This window comes from Globicephala melas, chromosome 5 (assembly GCF_963455315.2).
Source record: "Globicephala melas chromosome 5, mGloMel1.2, whole genome shotgun sequence".
Classification (NCBI taxonomy): Eukaryota; Metazoa; Chordata; class Mammalia; order Artiodactyla; family Delphinidae; genus Globicephala; species Globicephala melas.
In genome coordinates, this window is record NC_083318.1 from 125,910,841 (window position 1) to 125,929,851 (window position 19,011).

General features: G+C 48.1%; 1 protein-coding gene across 2 annotated transcripts in view; it reads left to right on the plus strand.

Annotated features, from left to right (window-relative positions):
• Nucleotides 1-18,574, plus strand: part of UNC5C (unc-5 netrin receptor C) — a 397,062-nt gene extending 378,488 nt beyond the window's left edge. For both annotated transcript variants that reach the window (XM_030865643.2, XM_060299770.1), the window contains 4 exons: nt 7,836-7,985; nt 9,951-10,115; nt 15,774-15,952; nt 16,716-18,574. In XM_030865643.2, coding sequence (XP_030721503.2) covers nt 7,836-7,985; nt 9,951-10,115; nt 15,774-15,952; nt 16,716-16,881 — 660 coding nt within the window. In that variant the 3' untranslated portion in view covers nt 16,882-18,574. The remainder of the gene's footprint in view (nt 1-7,835; nt 7,986-9,950; nt 10,116-15,773; nt 15,953-16,715) is intronic.
• Nucleotides 18,575-19,011: the final 437 nt, after the last annotated feature.

Consider the following 19,011-nt stretch of genomic DNA (forward strand, 5'->3'; position numbering starts at 1 on the left):
GAATCCTAGTTGAGAATTGCATGATACTCAGTTTCTTGGGCCACAGTCATAGATAGTCATAGGTAGCCCATTACAAGTTCTGTCTCATCCTGAAACCTGGTGCTTCTTCACCCGTGTCCTTCCGATATCTCCTCCATGGCCAGCTGTGACCCTGCTGAACCAAGAACACCTCACGCCTGCCTCTTCTGGGCCAACAAAGGCTGGCCCTCCATTGGATTGGCCCCATGAACCATATCTTTTCTTTCACTTCCCTCAAAGCACCTCAAAGCTAGCATAACCTATGTTTCATATTCTCAGGATCCTGGTCTCTGGAATTATATGAATATATTCATACATGTAACACATGCATTAGATAGCAGCAACAACAAATGTGTCAAAGGTGACACGCGTGTTTTCCCTGCTCAGTGGATGGAAGGAAGTGTGGTGTCAAAGGAAAGCCTGAGTCCAGCTGGCCGACTTGGTTGCTTCTGCCGCTCATCAGCTCTGTGGCCCTCGTCATCGAACTTGACCTCTTAGGGACTTCATTGGGTCTGAATCAGGGACCCTTAAAAGATTGAAAGAGAGTAAAGTTATTAAACTTCCTGGCATAAAACAGTCACTAGATAATGTTAATTGTGCCTAGGTGGGCATTTAGATTATAATGGCCTTTTGAAGGTAAGGGCTCAGTGAAGATATTAACTCTAATTGTGATCTAATTGTGGGGTGAGTGTCAGGTTCGGTAGCAGGCTGGTTGGTCAGCTGTTTAGGGACAGGGTTATTTTTGGTGCCTCTAAATTTACTCCATCTTTATCATCTTCTCATGAGACTTGGCTCTGGCCCCATCATATATTTTCAAAATGATCTGCAGTGCTGAATTTATGTTTTGAGAGAGAGGGGGGAAAGAGAGAAGAGGAGATAGAAGTTTTGGTAGATGAAGTAATGAGTCCCCAAAGATACCTGCACACAAATGTTACCTCACATGGCAAAGGAGACTACAAACATGAGAGTATAGACCTTGAGATGGAGAGATTATCCTGGATGGTCAGAATGGGTCTGATCTCATTACTTTGTGCTTAAAAATGGGGAACCTTTCCCAGCTATGGTCAGAGGGAAATATGACCATGAAAGAAGGATCAGAGATGTGCCATTGCTGGCTCTGAAGAGGGAGGAAGGGGACCACGAGCCAAGGAATGTCGGCGGCTCTGGAAGTTGGAAAAGACAAAAAAGCGGATTCTTCCCTAGAGCCTCCAGAAAGGAAGGCAGCCTTACTACCACTTGATTTTAGCCCAGTGGGACCTGCGTCAGACTTTTGGCCCACAGAACTGTCAGGAAACAAATGTGTGTTATTTAAGTCACTTAAGCTTATGGTAATTTCTTACTGCAGAAACAGGACACTAATATAGAAGTTAAAAAATAAATGTTCAAGGGTGAAAAGGAATACAAGAGTGACTCCAGAAGTTCTAGAACAATCTAAAAAGTCTTATTCCTAATACTCAGATGTGTGAGACCATCTTTTCCTTAGAAGTAAGCCCAGAGGTGGACAAGCCACACGGCGACTTCCCTGGGTGCTGCCCTTCGGCATTTTGCTTCAAAGGTGTCACAAACTGACCTGACTGGGCAGCTGGGAGTGGCAGCTCAGACCAAGCATCCATGGTGACAGCAGCTGTGGGAACAGCAGGCAGAGCCCTAGAAATAAGGTGGCTTGACAGGAAATGTTTGCACATGGTCACCCGAGTCCAACTTTGTTATTATTAGGGACAAAGTACGGCAGGCAAACTCAGGGGGAGAGCGGAGCACCCCAGCATGAGCCCGGAAAGAGAAAGTGTGGCGAGGCTGGGCGCCTGTGACGATGACCCAAGCAGGTGGGAGAGGCCGGCTGACGGTCAGATGTTGCCACAGCTGGCCGTGCAGCCCCAGGGAGCTGAGCTTGGTGTCGCTAGGAGCTGGCACGGGGCAGGAGAGACGGTGGCCCTGCCTCTTTGGCCTCTGCTTTGGAAGAGGACGGCCCACTGCTGTGATAGCGACAGCAGAGATAAGATAGCCTCTGGCAAAGAGAGACATTCCTCATCCCCAGATGACAGGGGCAGGTTCCAACACAGGTTTAAAGAGTGAACAGGAGCAAAGGAGGTTCCATAAACTCTGATGGGAGGAGATGTGATTCTTATTTTTAAAACAGGCAGCACAGCCCTTGAGGGTTGGTCTTTTGAGGTCTGACCTGTGTGGCATGTTGAGCGTCTGCCGGTGTGTTCTTTGTGCCTGGAGAGCCCTGAGTCCGTATGGCAGAAGCTTGGTGGAGGTGGGCGCGAGTCTCCAAGCGCACGACTTGGCCTTCCGTGCTTGGTCCAGGGCCCGCCCTGCGTGAGCGTGGAGTGAGGGTTCCTCCCCCTGGAGCCGCACGGCCAAACCAAAGCGAACACCCCTGGCGTGCAAGGCTGGCTGCTGCTCCATTCGCTGCCCTTGGTGATCTTGCCCTGTGGAAATCTTAGCGCGTCCCCACGAGAGCTGCGTCTACCAGCCCAGGCTCCAGGCGCTGCCCCCAGGCTCCCTGGCAGCGGTGAGCAGCCGATCCAGGGCTCTGGGCTTCTGTCCAGAGGAAAGAATGCGAGGACAGGTCCCATCCAGACAGCACCGAGAAAGGAGTGAGAGAAAACGGAGCAAAGCCCTGGCTTCACCGCCCCCACCCTTCTCTTCCAGAAGCGATTTGAATGTGTCATACGGGATTTAAGTTTCATTATTTGTGTCTTCCTTTCTGTAGCCGGTAGGAGTCGTTGGAGGGAAAATGAGAGAGACAAGAGAGGGAGAAGCTAAAGGCTGGAGAACCCACAAATTGGATTGTATTCCTGAGAAACCAGATGTTAAAAAAAGTGCCTTCTCTGGTTGAGAGTCCGCCTGCCGATGCGCGGGACGTGGGTTCGTGCCCAGGTCCGGGAGGATCCCACATTACACGGAGCGGCTGGGCCCGTGAGCCATGGCCGCTGAGCCTGCGCGTCCGGAGCCTGTGCTCCGCAGCGGGAGAGGCCACAACAGTGAGAGGCCCGCGTACCGCAAAAAAAAAAAAAAAAAAAAGTGCCTTCAAAGAAGGCACAGTTGGGAGCAGCGGTGCGAGAGAGGAGGCCCGTCCTCGAGCAGGGCCAGGGGGGTCCGAGCGCAGGGCGAGGGGGACGGCGGACGAGGGTGAGCACGGAGTGCAGAAGCAAAGCCAGGGCCCGGCGCCTCACGCAGGTCCTGGGACACAGTCAGTGCTTTGCACACAGACGGAGACTCCTCACGTTCCCGAACATGAGCTTCAGGCATCTCAGCGTAGGCAGCCCCGCCACCGGGGGCACTAGTGTGCGCTAGCTGTGAGGCTGACACCTGCCCGGGCTGGGGAGGGCCCGGAGGAGGAAGAACACGGGCGGGCGGCAGCGGAGGCAGGCGTGGTCTGGCCCGGCAGTAACGCGGAGTGAAGAGCCGTGGGCTTAGGGGCCGGAGGGTAGGAGTCGCAGGGCTCCTCCCGCGCGCCGTAATGAGGGCGCGGCGCCCGGGGCGGGTGGGTGGCGCTGGGTAGAGGCCAGAGGTGCTCCCTTTGTACGCGCAGTCCTTTAAAACAGCTTGCGTTTTTTGTGGCTCTTAAGCGGCCAGGGCTAATGGCTTGGCATGGATAATGTCTTGGCTTAATTGGTTATTGAGAATGCTCCTTGTTTCTCCTGTGGAGTCCCTCGTCCCTGCCTTTCGAACAGTCCCTCACAGGCTCCTTGAATCCATACAGCCCGTGCTCAGGGCCACCGGGGAGCCTGCGTTCTCCAAGCAGCCACCACACTGGGAAGCGGCTGCCCCACGGGGTTGCCCAGATCCCGGCGGGCTCCGGCTCTGACGTACAGGCCTGCTCCCTGCGGCATGGGGTTCACGTGTGTGTTCCCATGGAAGGATGGGCTGGAGACGTTTCTGTTGATAACTGACCCCTGCAAGAGTCTTTCAAGGTTACGCTGGAGGGGTGGAGATAGAACTGACAAAGGCAGGCAGAAAGGGACCCCTTCTATAGAAGCAGAGCCCGAACAAGGCACCGAGGCAGGGGTGCTTCCGGCAGGGAGGACAGCCTTTGCAGAGGAAGGCGACATCTATATTTCTGAGAACAAAGAGCCTAGACGATCCTAATTCCTGTTACGGCATTTCTTTCCAAGGTCACGATATTTTTCTTAAGTCTTCCTAACTCTTTTGACCTTAAATATATCTTGTTCCTTTCCTCTCATAAGGTGTGTGAAATATCCCAACTTTGGGACCCAAAAGCAGCTTAGAGCTGGGCACACTACGTTGGGGTTACGTGTTTATATGTCGGTCTCCCCACAGCTGAGGTTTGTGAGTGTGGTTTGAGGCTGGGACGGAGGCTGACTTGTGTGTGCGTCCCAGAACCCGATGTGGTTCCTGGCAGGTGTGTTGAATGAATGCTCCCAGGAAGATTAAGGAGGGGAAAGCATGTGACTCTAAAGCTGTACTTTGTTGATTCACACATCTGTTATTTGTATGTTCTCTGTATCATGTATAATAACCAAAATGATTTCATGCAGAAGGAATTCAGAGAATCAAGCTTTTTAAAATGTTACATTAATTTTAAGTGGGATCAGCTATAAAATATCTGAAATTATGATACTTAAACCATAACAGTATGGAACAAAACCCCGAGGAGCCTATCAAGTGGGCTTGCCTCTTCTGTTTTCTGACGTAAAACTTATACGTGGGATTTGCTGTATGTGGCAGGTCGTCTCCCTCTCGTGTGGCTCTAGGTGATTTTAGTTTCCAAGGAGTTGTTTTAGTTTTTGATCGTAATATCTTTAATTCACACTTCAATGTTTTTAATTTGTGCTTTGGTTATTGTCTTCTCCTTTATTTTGTTGTGTTCCCTTGAAGTTGAACATCCTGGGTGCGATGATACAAGTTGCTACTGTTCAGGAAAAAAATGTTAAATTTAAGTGTGGTGAGGATTCTTCTTACTGAATCATTTACTCCTGGCTGATTTCTCCCAAAGTACTAGTGGAGGGACAGCTGCCCCAGCCAGCAGTCTCCAAAATGGACTTCACAACCCCCAGGCCAATGAGATTTGGGGGGTAAAAATAGACACTATTAAAGACTTCTGTGTCTGTTCATCTTAGCACATACTTTTAACCTTAGGTATATTTTATACCATTAACATATTGATGTGTTAATGTAGGTATATAACTTATAAAGAAACAGAAACAAAATGCAGGCTTGATTTCTTTTTGATTGATGGCAGGTGCAGTCAAATATGTTTAGAGACCTTGCTCCAAGCATGGATGCATTCTGGTGAGCAGTTCATCTCTCACCAGGGTTCCTGTCCATCTGAACGGGACAGAGAAGTCAGGTTCCTCCCAGCTGTTTGCAGCAGCTTTGTGTCGCTCCTGGTTAGCGGAGAGATGGAGAAATTAAGAATATGGAGAGAGAGTGTGTTCTCCAGCACCATGTTCTTTAAAATGGCACTTTACTTGGTCCCTTCTCTCAAAAAAAGGCTTGAGCCAGCCCAGTCTCTTTCCTCACTGGGAGAACCCTTTACCATGACTTTCGGGGTCAATGCCGAAGAAGCCAAGCACTGAGCCTTATTCTTGGGCTGCCTCCTACGCAGACTTTGCACTCACAATGTGGTACTGTATTAGATTTGTTGACCTCAAGGTCATGGCCAATAGGCAGTTTAGGTTTTTTTCAGTGGTCATCCCTGCCAAGAAAACTGATCGTGTCCTCCATCTCCCCTGGCGATCTGTGTTGATTGTAGGAATGGGGTGTGGATTATACATTGTTGGGTACAGTTACCTCCCGGAATACAATGCGTCTTCTTTTAGACATCCCAGGGAGATAATTTGGACATAATGAAGATCTATAGTAATCAGATAATTACTATCGATTGCTCTTTGGATGTCTTGATGAGGTAATTAGGGTGTACTGGAGAGAAGCTAGAACTGATTGATTGGCATGACTGTAATCTCAAAGATTTCTAATTATGTTTCTTTTCTTCTAATGGCTTATAAACAAACATCATTTTAGCTTTAGAATTTGTCAGGTGCCAGGTTCACCGGGAACATCAGCTTTCTCTATTATGCTAACTAGACCCTGAAAATGATCAACATAAGCTCATTACGCCTTCCTGCTGAAGCAGAAGAAACTGCAATTAACCCTCGCTTTTCTTATCCGTCTTTATTCCCGCACGGCCAGATTCTCCTCGAGGACTGGAGTGTGAAGTGTTGTGGGAGGGTGTTTCATGAGGAGCGTGTACGGCTCTGTACTGGGTACGTCTAGAGGCCTATGGGGACTCTTGGAGGCTGCTGAGCTGCGGGCACAGCAGAGCCAGGGCACAGTGACACAGCGTCTGTGTCGGGGTGGCTGAGTGCTGTCTCCTGTCACAGGTAACAGCCGCTCATCAGCCAGCAAGGTTGAATATTCTCAGCGTCAGTGCTCTCAAGCAGCTGGACCACTCCCATCTCTCTGTCAATGTGCTATTGCCTCATCTCTTCCATTACACACTAACTAGAGGAGTCCCTGCCTGAGACCTCATATTCCCTACACCTTATAGGACCTTTCGGCAGCTTGCATCGTGCAGAATAGTGGCCCGACTCAAAGATGGAGGGTGCTAAGAACCAGTAAAGGAGCAGTTTGAAATGAGCTGTTTCCATCTAATCAGTGATGTTGGTAAGCTCTGCACTTACTGGACCACAGTTCTGCACTGTGACCATCTATCTGTGCGGGAGTAGGTTCCCTATACACGCCTGTGGGATGGCCTGAGTGATCACCTGTGTTATTGAACCCCATGCTTCCGACTGAAATCTCACCAAAGAAGAAAATCGTATTTTGTTTTTATATTGTTATAAAATCCGTTATTTTCCTGAACCCATTTGGGAAAAAAAGGTCACAAGTGTCTGCGTATTCTTATCACTGAAACTTTTATAGCACGAGAGGAACAAACTGCACCAGGACGGTTCAGACAGCAGAGGAGACTCGGGATGTTTGTTCATTGAGAACTTATGGTTTGCGGATGTTTGGATAATTGCAGCTGTAGCTGGAAATGCCTCATTAACTCCCATTAGCTAGCTTGAGGAGTGGAAGTAGATACAGAATTTATCTTCATCTTATATCTTTATAGCATAAGTAAAGTTACATAGCAAATTTAATCAGCCATGGTTCTTGAAAAATGAGGTGGTTTTTTGAAAAACTGAATCTGAGTGACTATTGAGATCAATAGTTGGTGCTGAAAAATCCTCCTAATCTGTATCAGTGTACTTTCCTCTGTTAGAATATTTAATGAGCATATTTTTATTTTTTAATAATTGAGAATTGTGCAGTGGATCATTTTAAGCACAGATTTTATTTCTGTAGTAAAGAAACTGAAAAAAAATAGAAAAAGTGCCCAAAAGACATTCCAGATTTTTATGTTAGCTGGTATTTCCAATCTAAGAGCTAGTTTGTTTTCTAGTTGTTTGCCCCTTTCCCTAAAAGTTCATTGAAAATCTACTTACGTATCTGTTTATCTACGTTTCTACCGATTTTTTTCTTTTTGGGGGGATTCTCCCCATTTTGGGTTCTGATTGTCGTTGCCCCGTATTTGATTAAATACCCCACTTGTTCGTCAGGAAGTGTAGACTGAACTGAATGTACCGCACAACAGCGTCGTGTGGCTTGCTGACCCAGTCCACGGCCAGTAGGGCCCAGTCACGTGCAGACTGGCGGGGGCCTCAGTTGCAGGGTCTCGGGGCTGCAGGATGGAGGTCACGTGCTGCACAGTTAGGTTTGGGGGCTGGGGGCAGAGTGAGGAAGCATACTATGGAAGTGATGCCAGTCATTCATATTTGCTTTTGGTTTGGGACATGTCGTCGCAGGAAGTCTTGCAGCTCGAGAGACAGATGGGAGGACAGCTCCTAGAAGAACCTAAGGCTCTTCACTTCAAAGGCAGCACCCACAACCTGCGCCTGTCCATTCATGATGTCGCCCATTCCCTCTGGAAGAGCAAATTGCTGGCCAAATATCAGGTAACGTTCCCAAGCTGTGAACCAAAGGCTTGGAGACACCTGCAAGGGGACTAGAATGATTTAGACAGAAAACACTCCCTTCCTTGAAAGTAATCCTATCTCAGTACTCGTTTGTCCAAAATAGTTGGGGGGTGTTTAGGAGTTTTTGAAAAATACTCTAGACATATGGAGGAAATGCTTTTTTCTGAATTCTCTTTCAGATAACTTTACTATCAATGTTTTAGTAAATAAGATTTCCAAGTCCATCATGTCTATGCATTCTCAGAGTAATGTTAACATTGAATTGGTAAAAACCAGCCTCAGATGCATTCGTAGGAGAAAGGGAACATTGTTATCCCACATGACACAAATTAGGCTTCAGCCTGGCTAGGAGAGTGCCTTTACGTTGAAAACTTAGGAGGAAGCTCAGCTTGGAAGCTGGGATAGCAAGTGAAAATAAAACCTGGTCAGGATTTTATTAAAGAACAGCATAAAAATACTGGTCCCAAGTCCCACTGTATGTAGCTGTGTGTGGGAAAAACAAGACTCCCCCGAGGTGTTCACCTCATCCTCCATCAGCCAGCCCACGCTCTCAGGAGACTGTGTGATGGGATCCCAGCCTCAGACCCATCCTAGGAGTCGTCGACACCCTTAGGATCAGCAGTGAATCCTTGTCCACACACGTGCAAATCCAATCCCACACCCTGCACCGTAGCTGCACTGGTGGTGATTTCCTGATGTAGTAAGTCATGAACATACTAGAAGGGATGAAGGGAAGAGTTTCAGCTGTATTCTTACTCTCAGATGTCTGGTACTTACACAGAAATTGTGGGAAACAAACCCACTGGTGTGCTTATAGTCTCGAGCTGTGACGGGGGTACACGCTCAGCGCTTGATTGAAAGGTCGGCTTTAACTTTCTCATTAAATCTCCTCCCTTGCTTTCTTCTTTCTCTGATTTTGCAACTGCCATAAAAGTCCACAGATCTTCCCCTTTTATGAACAATTCTTTTTGTGCAACCATAATGGAAAGTTGTTTTTATAATAATGATAACCTGATGTTAGTTTAAGCTAAGCCTGGCTGAGTTCTGGCCATCTGCCAGACTCTCGTGTACTTTGATTAACCTCATTTAACCCCCTCCATTCAGGTACTCTGTTGCTTAGGTACAGTCTTTCACAGATGAAGAAACTGAGGAAAGGTTAAGTAACTTGCCCCAAATCACCAAGTGAGCAAGGGGAAGGCATCCTATTTGTACTGGATTTGGCTCCAGAGCCTATGTTCTTAACCAACATGGTCTACCATTTTGTATCAATCCTTCTTCTTCCTTTATTGAAAAAAAGATTCTTGGGCTCTGTGAGGTGATCTAGACTCATAGACAATTGTGTCTGTTAGAGGCTTGGTGCCTTTTAGGCCAAGAACTTTTCTCTGGCAGCTAATCAAGCCTCCGGTTTCCAACCTGTAGTGAGTTTTGACTTTCCCCATCCTGTGCAGAGGGAGGACGTAGGCATGAAAGGGAACCGGGTCAGTGCGTCATCCTTTAGACTTTGCTTTTCTCCAGGGTACCATGGCAGGGGTTCCTTTTAATGGGCAATGACTGGAGTGTGTAGGTTTTATTTGGGCAATTGTCTAAACCTTAAAAAAAAGACCATTTACGATGTTTTCTTTGTTTTGGGGGGTTTTTTTTGTAAGTGACAGAGAAGCGGCAGGCTGGTTAGGTATAAGGATTCTGGGCTGATTCCCTGGGTTCAGACCTCAACTCTGCCACTTTCTAGCTGTGGCACTTTGGGTGAGTTCTTTAACATCTCTGGGCCTCAGTTTTTTTCACCTGAAAAGGAGGTTGGGATGTGCTTGTGCATGGACCCATCGTGAGGATTAAAGAAGGTAATTAACACGTGCGGTACTGAGATGAGTACTCTGCAGCGCGCTGTCTGATAGCTTCCTTGAGCGTTAGTCCCTCATTTGTGGCTCACCCTTTTATGTGCTTCAGGAAATTCCTTTCTACCACATCTGGAGTGGGTCTCAGAGAAACCTCCACTGCACGTTCACCCTGGAGAGATTTAGCCTGAACACAGTGGAGCTGGTCTGCAAACTCTGTGTGCGGCAGGTAGAGGGAGAAGGGCAGATCTTCCAGCTAAACTGCACCGTGTCCGAGGTAAGAGGCGCTCATTGGTCTCAGACCAGAGGAGGGACCGACCTCCGGGAGGGCCAGTGGGGTATAAAGTATCTCAGCGTGGGAAGTCCTGAGAAGCGCTCTGGAGGGCCTGCTGGTTCACAGAATAGTATTTTTAATGAACACAGGGAGCTAAAATTATATGAAAGTGTAATAGAGGATCCCTTGCAAAAAACAGGACTTTTACGTTTTGTGACATGAACTTAAGGATCTTGTCCTAACTTTTTACACAGACCTGAACTTCGAGTATAAGGTTCAATTTAAGTATCGCACACAGAGAGGAACTTTCCCAAAGCATCCCTGCTGTCCCCTGTTCCTTGTATCCTCCGCCTCTCCTCCTGTTCTGGTTCTTTCCTCGGAACTCACCTGCTTTGCCTGTCCGTGCACTCCCTGCCCCCTCTTGCCTCCTTTCCTTTTATCTCCATGTCGAAAGGAGAAGTCTCTTGGTCTCGGTGCTCTCTTATACATCATCCTCCAAATAGAAGAGATGCCCTTCTCCCCGAGGTAGGAGAGACAGTCCAGAAATAGAAGTAAAATCGACGCATTTCCCCACTGGCGCCCATCACGCTGCCTTTCCTCGCTGTGACCCTCACTTCCTTCAGGGGGACTCTGTCATCTCTGAGATAGAGACATATAAAATCATCACTGCTATTTCAGACTTCTCTGGGTGGAAAGAGGGGGTGCTCATGACCTTATTGGTTACCTGGGACCCCAGGGCTTGGAGTTAGAACCATGGAAACGCTTCAGGCTGGAGGGACAAAAGGAAAAGGACAGGGTGAGAGGAAGGGGGCAGCACCGTCTGGGGCCTGTGGAGCTGAGCTTGGCGTTGCTTTTTGAGCCCCAGCACAGAATTGTCATATTTTAGAAGTACGGCCGGTATATGATTTAAAAGACTCCTTCTTCCTCGCTGTCTCATGCACAGCGACGAATGAAACGGCACCCTGTTCGGCGTGTCTCGCTCCACACGTATTTAAAGACAGTCTTCCTTAGCAAACCGAGGGGGGGAGCACATCAGCCTTGACGCTGCCACCTCCTCCTTTCCCACAGCCTGGCGAGCTGCGGTCATCGTTTCCTCCCTCCGCTTCATGAGACTTTTGACTCATAAACAACTTTAGTCACAGGCCCCGGTGACATTCATAAGGCATGATCTTGGTGTCAGGGCGCCATGGCAACCGCCGGGCTTTTCTGTGCGCGGGCCCATCTAGCGGGCCCGCAGCACCACCCCTGCTGGCTCGGGAGGGTGTTTTCACTTTCCAGGCCCAGCAGGTCTGCAAAGCTCAATACCCACCCAGCTCCAGCCACAACAAAGGCTGCGGAATTTTGGAGGGGGCGGCGAGGAGGTCTGCTCCTTTGATGCTTGCTTTCCGTTCAGCATGAGCGATGTGCTGAAAAGGCAGACGAGCTGTGGCCGCGAATGAAAGCGCGCTGGTCAGGGCTGACCCCCCCCCCGCCCCCCGCCAGGCCAGCCAACCCCTCACCGAAGAGATAGTGTCGCGTCATAGTGTGATCAGTTTAAGGACTTTCTTTCCTGTGCCAACACAGGGGAAAGATGATTTCTTTTGCAACCTGGTGGCAGTCAGCTCAGGGAGGCCGACCCTTTCGTCTCCTCAGAGGCCTGTGACAGACAAGCACACTTAGCGGGGAGAGGCAGAAATGACCCGAGTCAGATGACTTTGGGGATTAGGGGCCACTCTGCTGCTTTTCCTTCTGGGTCACCAAGTCCCACCGTTGCTGTTAGCATTTGAATGCAGTGCATGTGGCCCGCAGAGCGGGGAGAGTTGGGCTGGTACTGATGTGGGGAGCCAGGCTGTGTGCTGGTGAACAATTGGCTCTGGAGAGCCCCGAGACCTGGATTCTCATCAAAAGCTCGAGGAGGGGTTCCCTGTGGCTACAAGCCACAACCAACCAGAGAAAAGGCTCCACTGGTGGTGCCTGTCTTCTGGACAGGGCTCCTCCCTAGGGTCACGTGGCAGGCTGGCAGGTGGCCCGGGGCTGCAGTTCCAACGTCCCATCTCCTGAAAATGAGCTGACTTGCCAGGAATGCGCTGCTGCCCTCCCCCTGCCACCCACTGCTCAAGGCGTCACCAGCGCTCCTTTCTAAAGCTCCTCGGCCCTTGGCCTCTGCCGTCAGGCACAGGGCCTGCTGCCCCCCAGGGAGACCAGGCTGTGCTTGACACAGACCGGGGTGATGTCAAGAGCTGGACGATTGTTCCTCTCTAGGGGCCTTGGCCAGAGATTCCTTACCTAGAGATAAAGCCTTTAGTCTCACAGAGATGAAGTTTAAGAATGAAAATGCCTAGAAGAGTTAAAAGTATGAGGATAAATGATGATAAAAGGTTTTTCCTTAGAGGGACAGGGGAGGTAATAAAGGAGAAGCTGCCCATCACCAGCAAGAGGGAAAAAAAGTAGAGGAGAGAAAGAAGCTTCAGTCTCGTTAGGACTTTTAGTTTTAGCTACAGTATAGACAAAGACGTTATAACCCTGTTAACTACTGACACACAGCACTTTCGTGCACACAAAGAACAATATTAAAGATGTACAAAGCCTCACTCTGCTATAGCCGTCCTATCTATTCACCTCCTCTGTTTTCTATAACCTGTTCAAAAAGGACCCTTGGGAAAATCTAGTTTTTCTAAGTGACTTCAGGAAGAGTCAGAATACAGGAAAGGAAAGTCGTTTCTCCCGTGGAGTGTTGAAAACGTGTGCCACAGCAGCTGTTTGGTTAATGGTGAAAAATCATGTTTAACCAAGGGAAGCATAACATCAAAGACAGGTGGTACCAATATCATAAACAATTATTATAGTAAGTGTTCTGTGAGAGCATACCTGGAAGTAAAAGAAGAACTAACAGCAACAGAAAATTACTAGATGAAATTTGAATGTAAATGTATATATGTATTTTTCTTTTACCTCCAAGGCTGCTGTCAGCCATCTGATGAGAGAGAGAAGGGCTTGTTTCATGCACAAGGAAATAAACAGGCACAGTAGCCAAGGCTGGAGACTCAGGGTTTGAAGGCCCACGTAAAGTGCTGACAGTTCTTTATTCACCAAGAGAAGGGGGACAACGTGTATGTGTGAGCAGACCTTCCTGAGAGTCGTGCCTGCCTTACCTTCAGGACTGAACAGTGAGGAGAGCCTTACCTTTAGCCACGTTTAGTTGGAATGTGGCAGCACTGTTCTGCAAGGTGGGCTTCTGTTAGGAACTGGCTTCATCCTCTTGCTCTACCAGAAAACATACCTTCCTCTCTTCAACAAATATGAATTGAGTAGCTTCCACGTTCAGGGCACTGCCCTGAGGGTCAAAGAAGTTCTGAGGATGACAAAAATACTCTCATCTCCAAGAACTTTGGGAAATCAGAGGAATTCGTCCGTAAGTACAACCAGCGTGCATAGAGCAGATGTAGAAGGAGGACAGGGGCTGTGGGAAGTGCTATAGGAGGGCTCCAGGCGGAGGGCTTTGGGCGGCTTTGCTCAGGGAACATGCTTTTCAGCCCACGTTTTGAGGTGTTTGCCTGACAGAGGTTAAGGGAAAGGGCAGAAGAACTCTCGAAGGTACATCCTTAAGAAAGGTGCTAGGAACAGTGAATGGTCCAGTCATGCCAGTGCAACCTGAGAAAGACAGGAGCCAGGCTGCCAGGTGGAGGGAACACAGGGGCCCCTCGTCCGCGGCAGGCCTGGCTCTGCAGGTTACAGGCATCCCAGGCTTCAGGCCGGCCCGCCAGGCAGGCCCTGCAGATAACCTCATGGCCTGATAAGGAGTTGGGAATCCATGTGGTAGGAGAGCCATTTAACACTTACCAAGAGAAGGCAGGAGAAACGTCAGCGCTGGGCTTTAGGAAGGTGAGTCTGGCATAAGGGACAGACCACAGGGAAGCAGCAGGGAGCTGGTGAGGCCACGAGGCAGCGCTACACCAAGCAGAACCCCCCCCCCCCCCACTCCCCGTGCAGACTCAGCCTCCACCGCAGGCCAGGGATGGGCAGGCTGGGTTTCCTTCCAGGCCCCATTGTTATGGTCCAGACGAGAAGCAAGCAGGACTTGCAAGTGGGCCGGAGCGCTAAGCTGTGGAATGAGGTGTGATTTCTCCACGCCTCTGCCCGCCCCCGCTCCCAATTTTATACCTGAGAGAAGCGCTGGCCACTTGGGTGCAGACGTTCCCAACGTAAATCTGTTGAAAAGCACGGACATATGCCTTCGGTCCGCTCTTCTGGTTTAAGCCCTTTGTTGTTTAAGCCCTATGCCCTTGAGGTCAGGACCCCTCTGTCCTCGTGGTCCCTCGGAAAGAGCTCTGTGCCCAGTGCAGGGAAAGCTCTTTGGGATTCAGGGACTCCAGCGTATCTCATACCAGTCTTTTCAGTCCTGCTATGTGCTGGAGTTGTTAACATAAAGGAGCCACTGGAATCCTCCGAGGCTCAGTTTGCCAAGTTTTGGGTTCTGAGGCCAGATATTGTGATCACAGCCAACACCACTTGATGGTCTATAGCAAAAAAATTTGTTTTGCTCTAACGTGCCCTCCAGAGCCCCCAGACGGACCCTGTGCCGTGTGATCGCACAAGCCTCGCAGTGGGCCTGGGCTGCTGATCCTGGAACACAGACCGTGGCCCCCAGGTGTAGGAACGGCAGGGTCTGGGAGGCTCTGGAGGACGGGGGCACTGACGTCTGAGCGGAGCCCTCCACCAGACCCCGAGACTTCCTGATGGCTGGACCCGCGTGTGGCTGTTTTATCCTCCAGCAACTAATTATGTTCACCACGGAGTTACCTGCTCTGAAAAAGAGAGAGATGACATTTAAAGTAGATTAAGTGGATTTTCTTTTATTGCTTTAATCGTCCCCAGGCAACATTTGCTTTTGCTTTTCCAACCAGCAGAAGTGATCAGAAAATGATTAGAGTTTCTCCTGCAGATGAATTTCAGGTTTTGCAATCGTGCTGTTTTATGAGCTGAAACTATCTCAAGAGCCAATCTGTGGTTTTCTCTACTAAAATTAGATTTAAAAACAAGGGTGCACAGCAATTGGAGGATTCTGTTAGCAGCTTGCCCTGAAGCCAGGTACTGTGTTCGCCATTTTCTTTTAAATAATTAGTCTTAATTCGATGTCATTTAGAGGAGAGCTGTGTTCCATTTCATTCAACAAAAGCAGGCCCCGAGCCATCTTCTGCAGAGGTTAGAGGGAGAATTTACTCAAGCGTTTGCCCAGGGCTTCCCCTCAGGGTCAGACAGCCTCTAGAATCTCAGATCTAGATCAGTTCATTCTCAAAGAGCCGCCCTTTTGAACATTTCTCTCCCCCCCCCCCGCAAAACCTAAACCTTTAGCAGTATTGATATTCCCTTGCTCATCCTGGAGAATCCCATTAGAAAAGCTGTAATTGAATTACACCCGAGCTTTCCAGCTAGCCCAGTCCTTACAGAAGACCCGTACATCCAAGGCTATGCAAAAATCAGCTCAGAATGTACCTCTTCCTCTCAGCCAGGTTACAGAGAATCACAGCCGTCAGCCAGAAAGAAGCCATTCTCACTAAGGAGAATATAATAACATTCATTCTCTTCTTACCATTCAAAGCAAGGCATTATGTTGATTGGCTCAATAAGGACTGCTTTTGTCTTCAGAAATAATGCTGTGTTGTTCCCGTGCCTGAACTACAGGAACCTACTGGCATCGATTTGCCTCTGCTGGATCCAGCCAGCACCGTCACCACCATGACGGGACCCAGTGCTTTCAGCATCCCTCCCCCTATCCGGCAGAAGCTCTGTAGCAGCCTGGATGCCCCACAGACGAGGGGTCATGACTGGAGGATGCTGGCCCATAAGCTAAACCTGGACAGGTAGGTATGGCCAGGCTTCAGAACTAGTTCCTGTTAGACCATCAGGCTCCAGGACTGATAGAGCTGACTTAGGGCAACGTTCATTCTTTTTCTCCATCTGTACATTTACTTACTTTTCATTATGACAACATGTATTAAGCTCCTACCTTGTATCTTGCACCATGGTCTTGCAAACACGTTGTTGAGAGACCTCCTGGGCTTACCTGACATTTGTAAATATCAGGTTTTGTGATCCACTTCGCAAAGCTGACAGGCTAAATCCCCCTAAATGATATATCCATTCGCTAATTTGTTCCTCGCCTCCTGTTGAGCAGGACCTAATGCTGGATGGGTAATGAACATGCTAAACACAGCGCTGCCAGGAAGTTATGAAGAGACCTCCGGAGCCTCTTCTTTGTAGAACGTTGCCGTCACGACCAAGCAAAAGGCGTGGCATAACCTGTCAAAGATGATCAGAGCCTGGGCTGGAAAGAAAACATAAGTCTCTCGGTTTCCTGTTTAGGATGTGACCCACAGACATCTTGTCTCTTAAATTATCTTACTCAGAGTTGAGGTTAAAGTTAAGGCATCACGTCTCCTGTCTGGGGCTGACCTAATTAAGTATGGGCTAGTTGTTCAGAATGGCTCACTGCAAGCCACAGTTTCCCAAGTGGGTCCAGTTATACTTACAGAAATGCAGTAACGAAAAGGTTTAGTAAAAACTGAAAGGAAAAGAGATCCGTACATCACACCATTCAGCACATTTTCCCATTACCAATTACAGGTACTTGAATTACTTTGCCACCAAATCAAGTCCAACTGGCGTCATCCTGGATCTCTGGGAGGCACAGAACTTCCCAGATGGAAACCTGAGCGTGCTGGCAGCTGTCTTGGAGGAGATGGGAAGACATGAAACAGTAGTGTCGTTAGCAGCAGAAGGGCAGTATTGACCCAGGCTGGGGCTGAGAGTGAAGCAGGAGAGTCACAGGGAGTCTGTGGACGTCCAGGGGCTCAGAGCTGAGGAGGAAACCCAGTCTAGACCAGTGAGCTCCACAGGCAAGATTGCAGCGGGAGAGAGAAGGAAAACAGACACAACTACCAATATACATGCCCACTCTACTCGGACATCGTCACAGGAGTTAAGAACAATTGTACAAATGTGTATCTTGAATTTAGAAATCAACCTAATTTTCCTCTTAGTTGGGCTGTATGCTGTGTGGTACAGGATCTTACAGTTTCCTAGGAAACGCTTTTTATTGCTATCCAGATCTATGGATAAACTTTCTTAACAAACCCAGTTTCTACAAACGTTGTTTACATCCAGTTGGACAGGGATGCAGACACTGTCCATGGCTCGTTCTATTTTTGTTTAAATCATTTGAAGTTGAAGCTGTGGACGGTTTGCTGTGTCTCTTTCAGATTAGTAATTCACAGACTTTTCCTACAAATCATGTGCATCAAGTGTCTCAGAGATAATCCTCCCATCAGTGTTCTGTTTCTAGAACTTGTAGAACCAGTGTTACTGTTTGTATCGGGGAAGTGGAGAACCTAAGTATAAAGGAGAGAGAGCTAAGACTTCCTTATTCCTTGAGGGTACCACCTCACGCCCTTGGGGAATAAAGCTATAGCGTGGCAGGGAAGACAGGGATTCACGTTCAGCCACACAAACAAGCATTTTTTCCACAACATGTGTGTTTGTAATATGCAACTTGAAGTGGTTTTTTTTTTAAAAGAAAGGTATTATTATTATCATCATCATTATTATTGATGAGTATTTACAAGTATTCTAGTAAAAGGATTTTCTTTTAACTTGTTTTTGTTAGCAGTACTGTTAGTATTTAGGTATTGACCTGACCCGGGCACCTTCTCATAACAAGGTGGGCGTGGTCACCAGTTTAATTAAACAGGCATTGCTTCCCTGACCTTTTATCTTTCTCCCCTCATTCTGCCTGGAAAGGAGGTAAATGCTCACTGGCCTTGTCAGTCTGGTCTCTGAGCTTGCTCAGGCAGGGGCTCTGTCCTCTGAGTCTCGTCACGAGAAGCGTTCATGTGTTCTGATTCAGGCTTTACTCAGCATTGTGGTCACACAGCCCCACACGCCTCTCGTGGGTCCTCCGTCTACCTTGGAGGCAGTGTGGTTGAAGGAACAGCCTCTGAGCTGGAAACCGGTTCTCATTGTGGGTTTGTCATTGTCTGGCTGTGCTACCTTGGGAGAGTCATTTACCCTCACTGGACCTCAGCTTCCTCACCTGTAAACTGAAGGGATGGGATTAGATCAGCTCAAGGTTCTAAAATACTTGACTTCCACTGTGATGCTCCCAGTCTCCGCCATCAGTATGAAGACCACAATGGACGCTGACCTGGATCATTTAAAGATTCAACTAGCCTTTCGCCCAGGCTACATTATGCCTTTCAAATAGTTCCCACTTGGAAGATAATTATTCTAACCTGTAACATATTTGTCATGCTTTCAAGTCTTGTCTTTGTGTCATTGCATCACGCTGTTCACCCAGAGATGGCATCCCTTTATTATCACTTTCTTTCCTCTCTTGGGACCAGTTGCCTTCCTGACTAGTTGCAAATTATGTTCTATTATTGTCTTGGTCAAAATTTTTTTAATTAAAAAAATTTTTAACTGAAAAATAGTCAACAGACTACTTTGTGTAAACTATGCTATTTCCTGAGGACCATCACAGGCTCTTTGTTTTAACACAGGGACTCCATTCATTCAGCAGGTGGGGAATAAAGAGTCAACAGCCCAGGAGATTGAACAAGCAGCACCCGTGCGTATGAATCAGAACTTTCAAAACATGGCTGTGGTTAACTTTTGGGCTGGAGGTATCCAAGTTGCTGACTGGATTTGAATTAGAAATAATTTTATACCCTTTTCCCCTTCTTTCCACATATATTTCCTCTCCTGACTGACTATTTTGGTAACTTTTTGATATTCCCAGGTTCCTCCATCCTCATCATCGAGAAACTGCTGATACCTTGTAGGGAGCCTTTTCTTTCCTGCCTTTTATTTCTTATCTTTTGTTTTAGATGCATATTCCATAATCTCTCTCAGACCACCCCCCTGT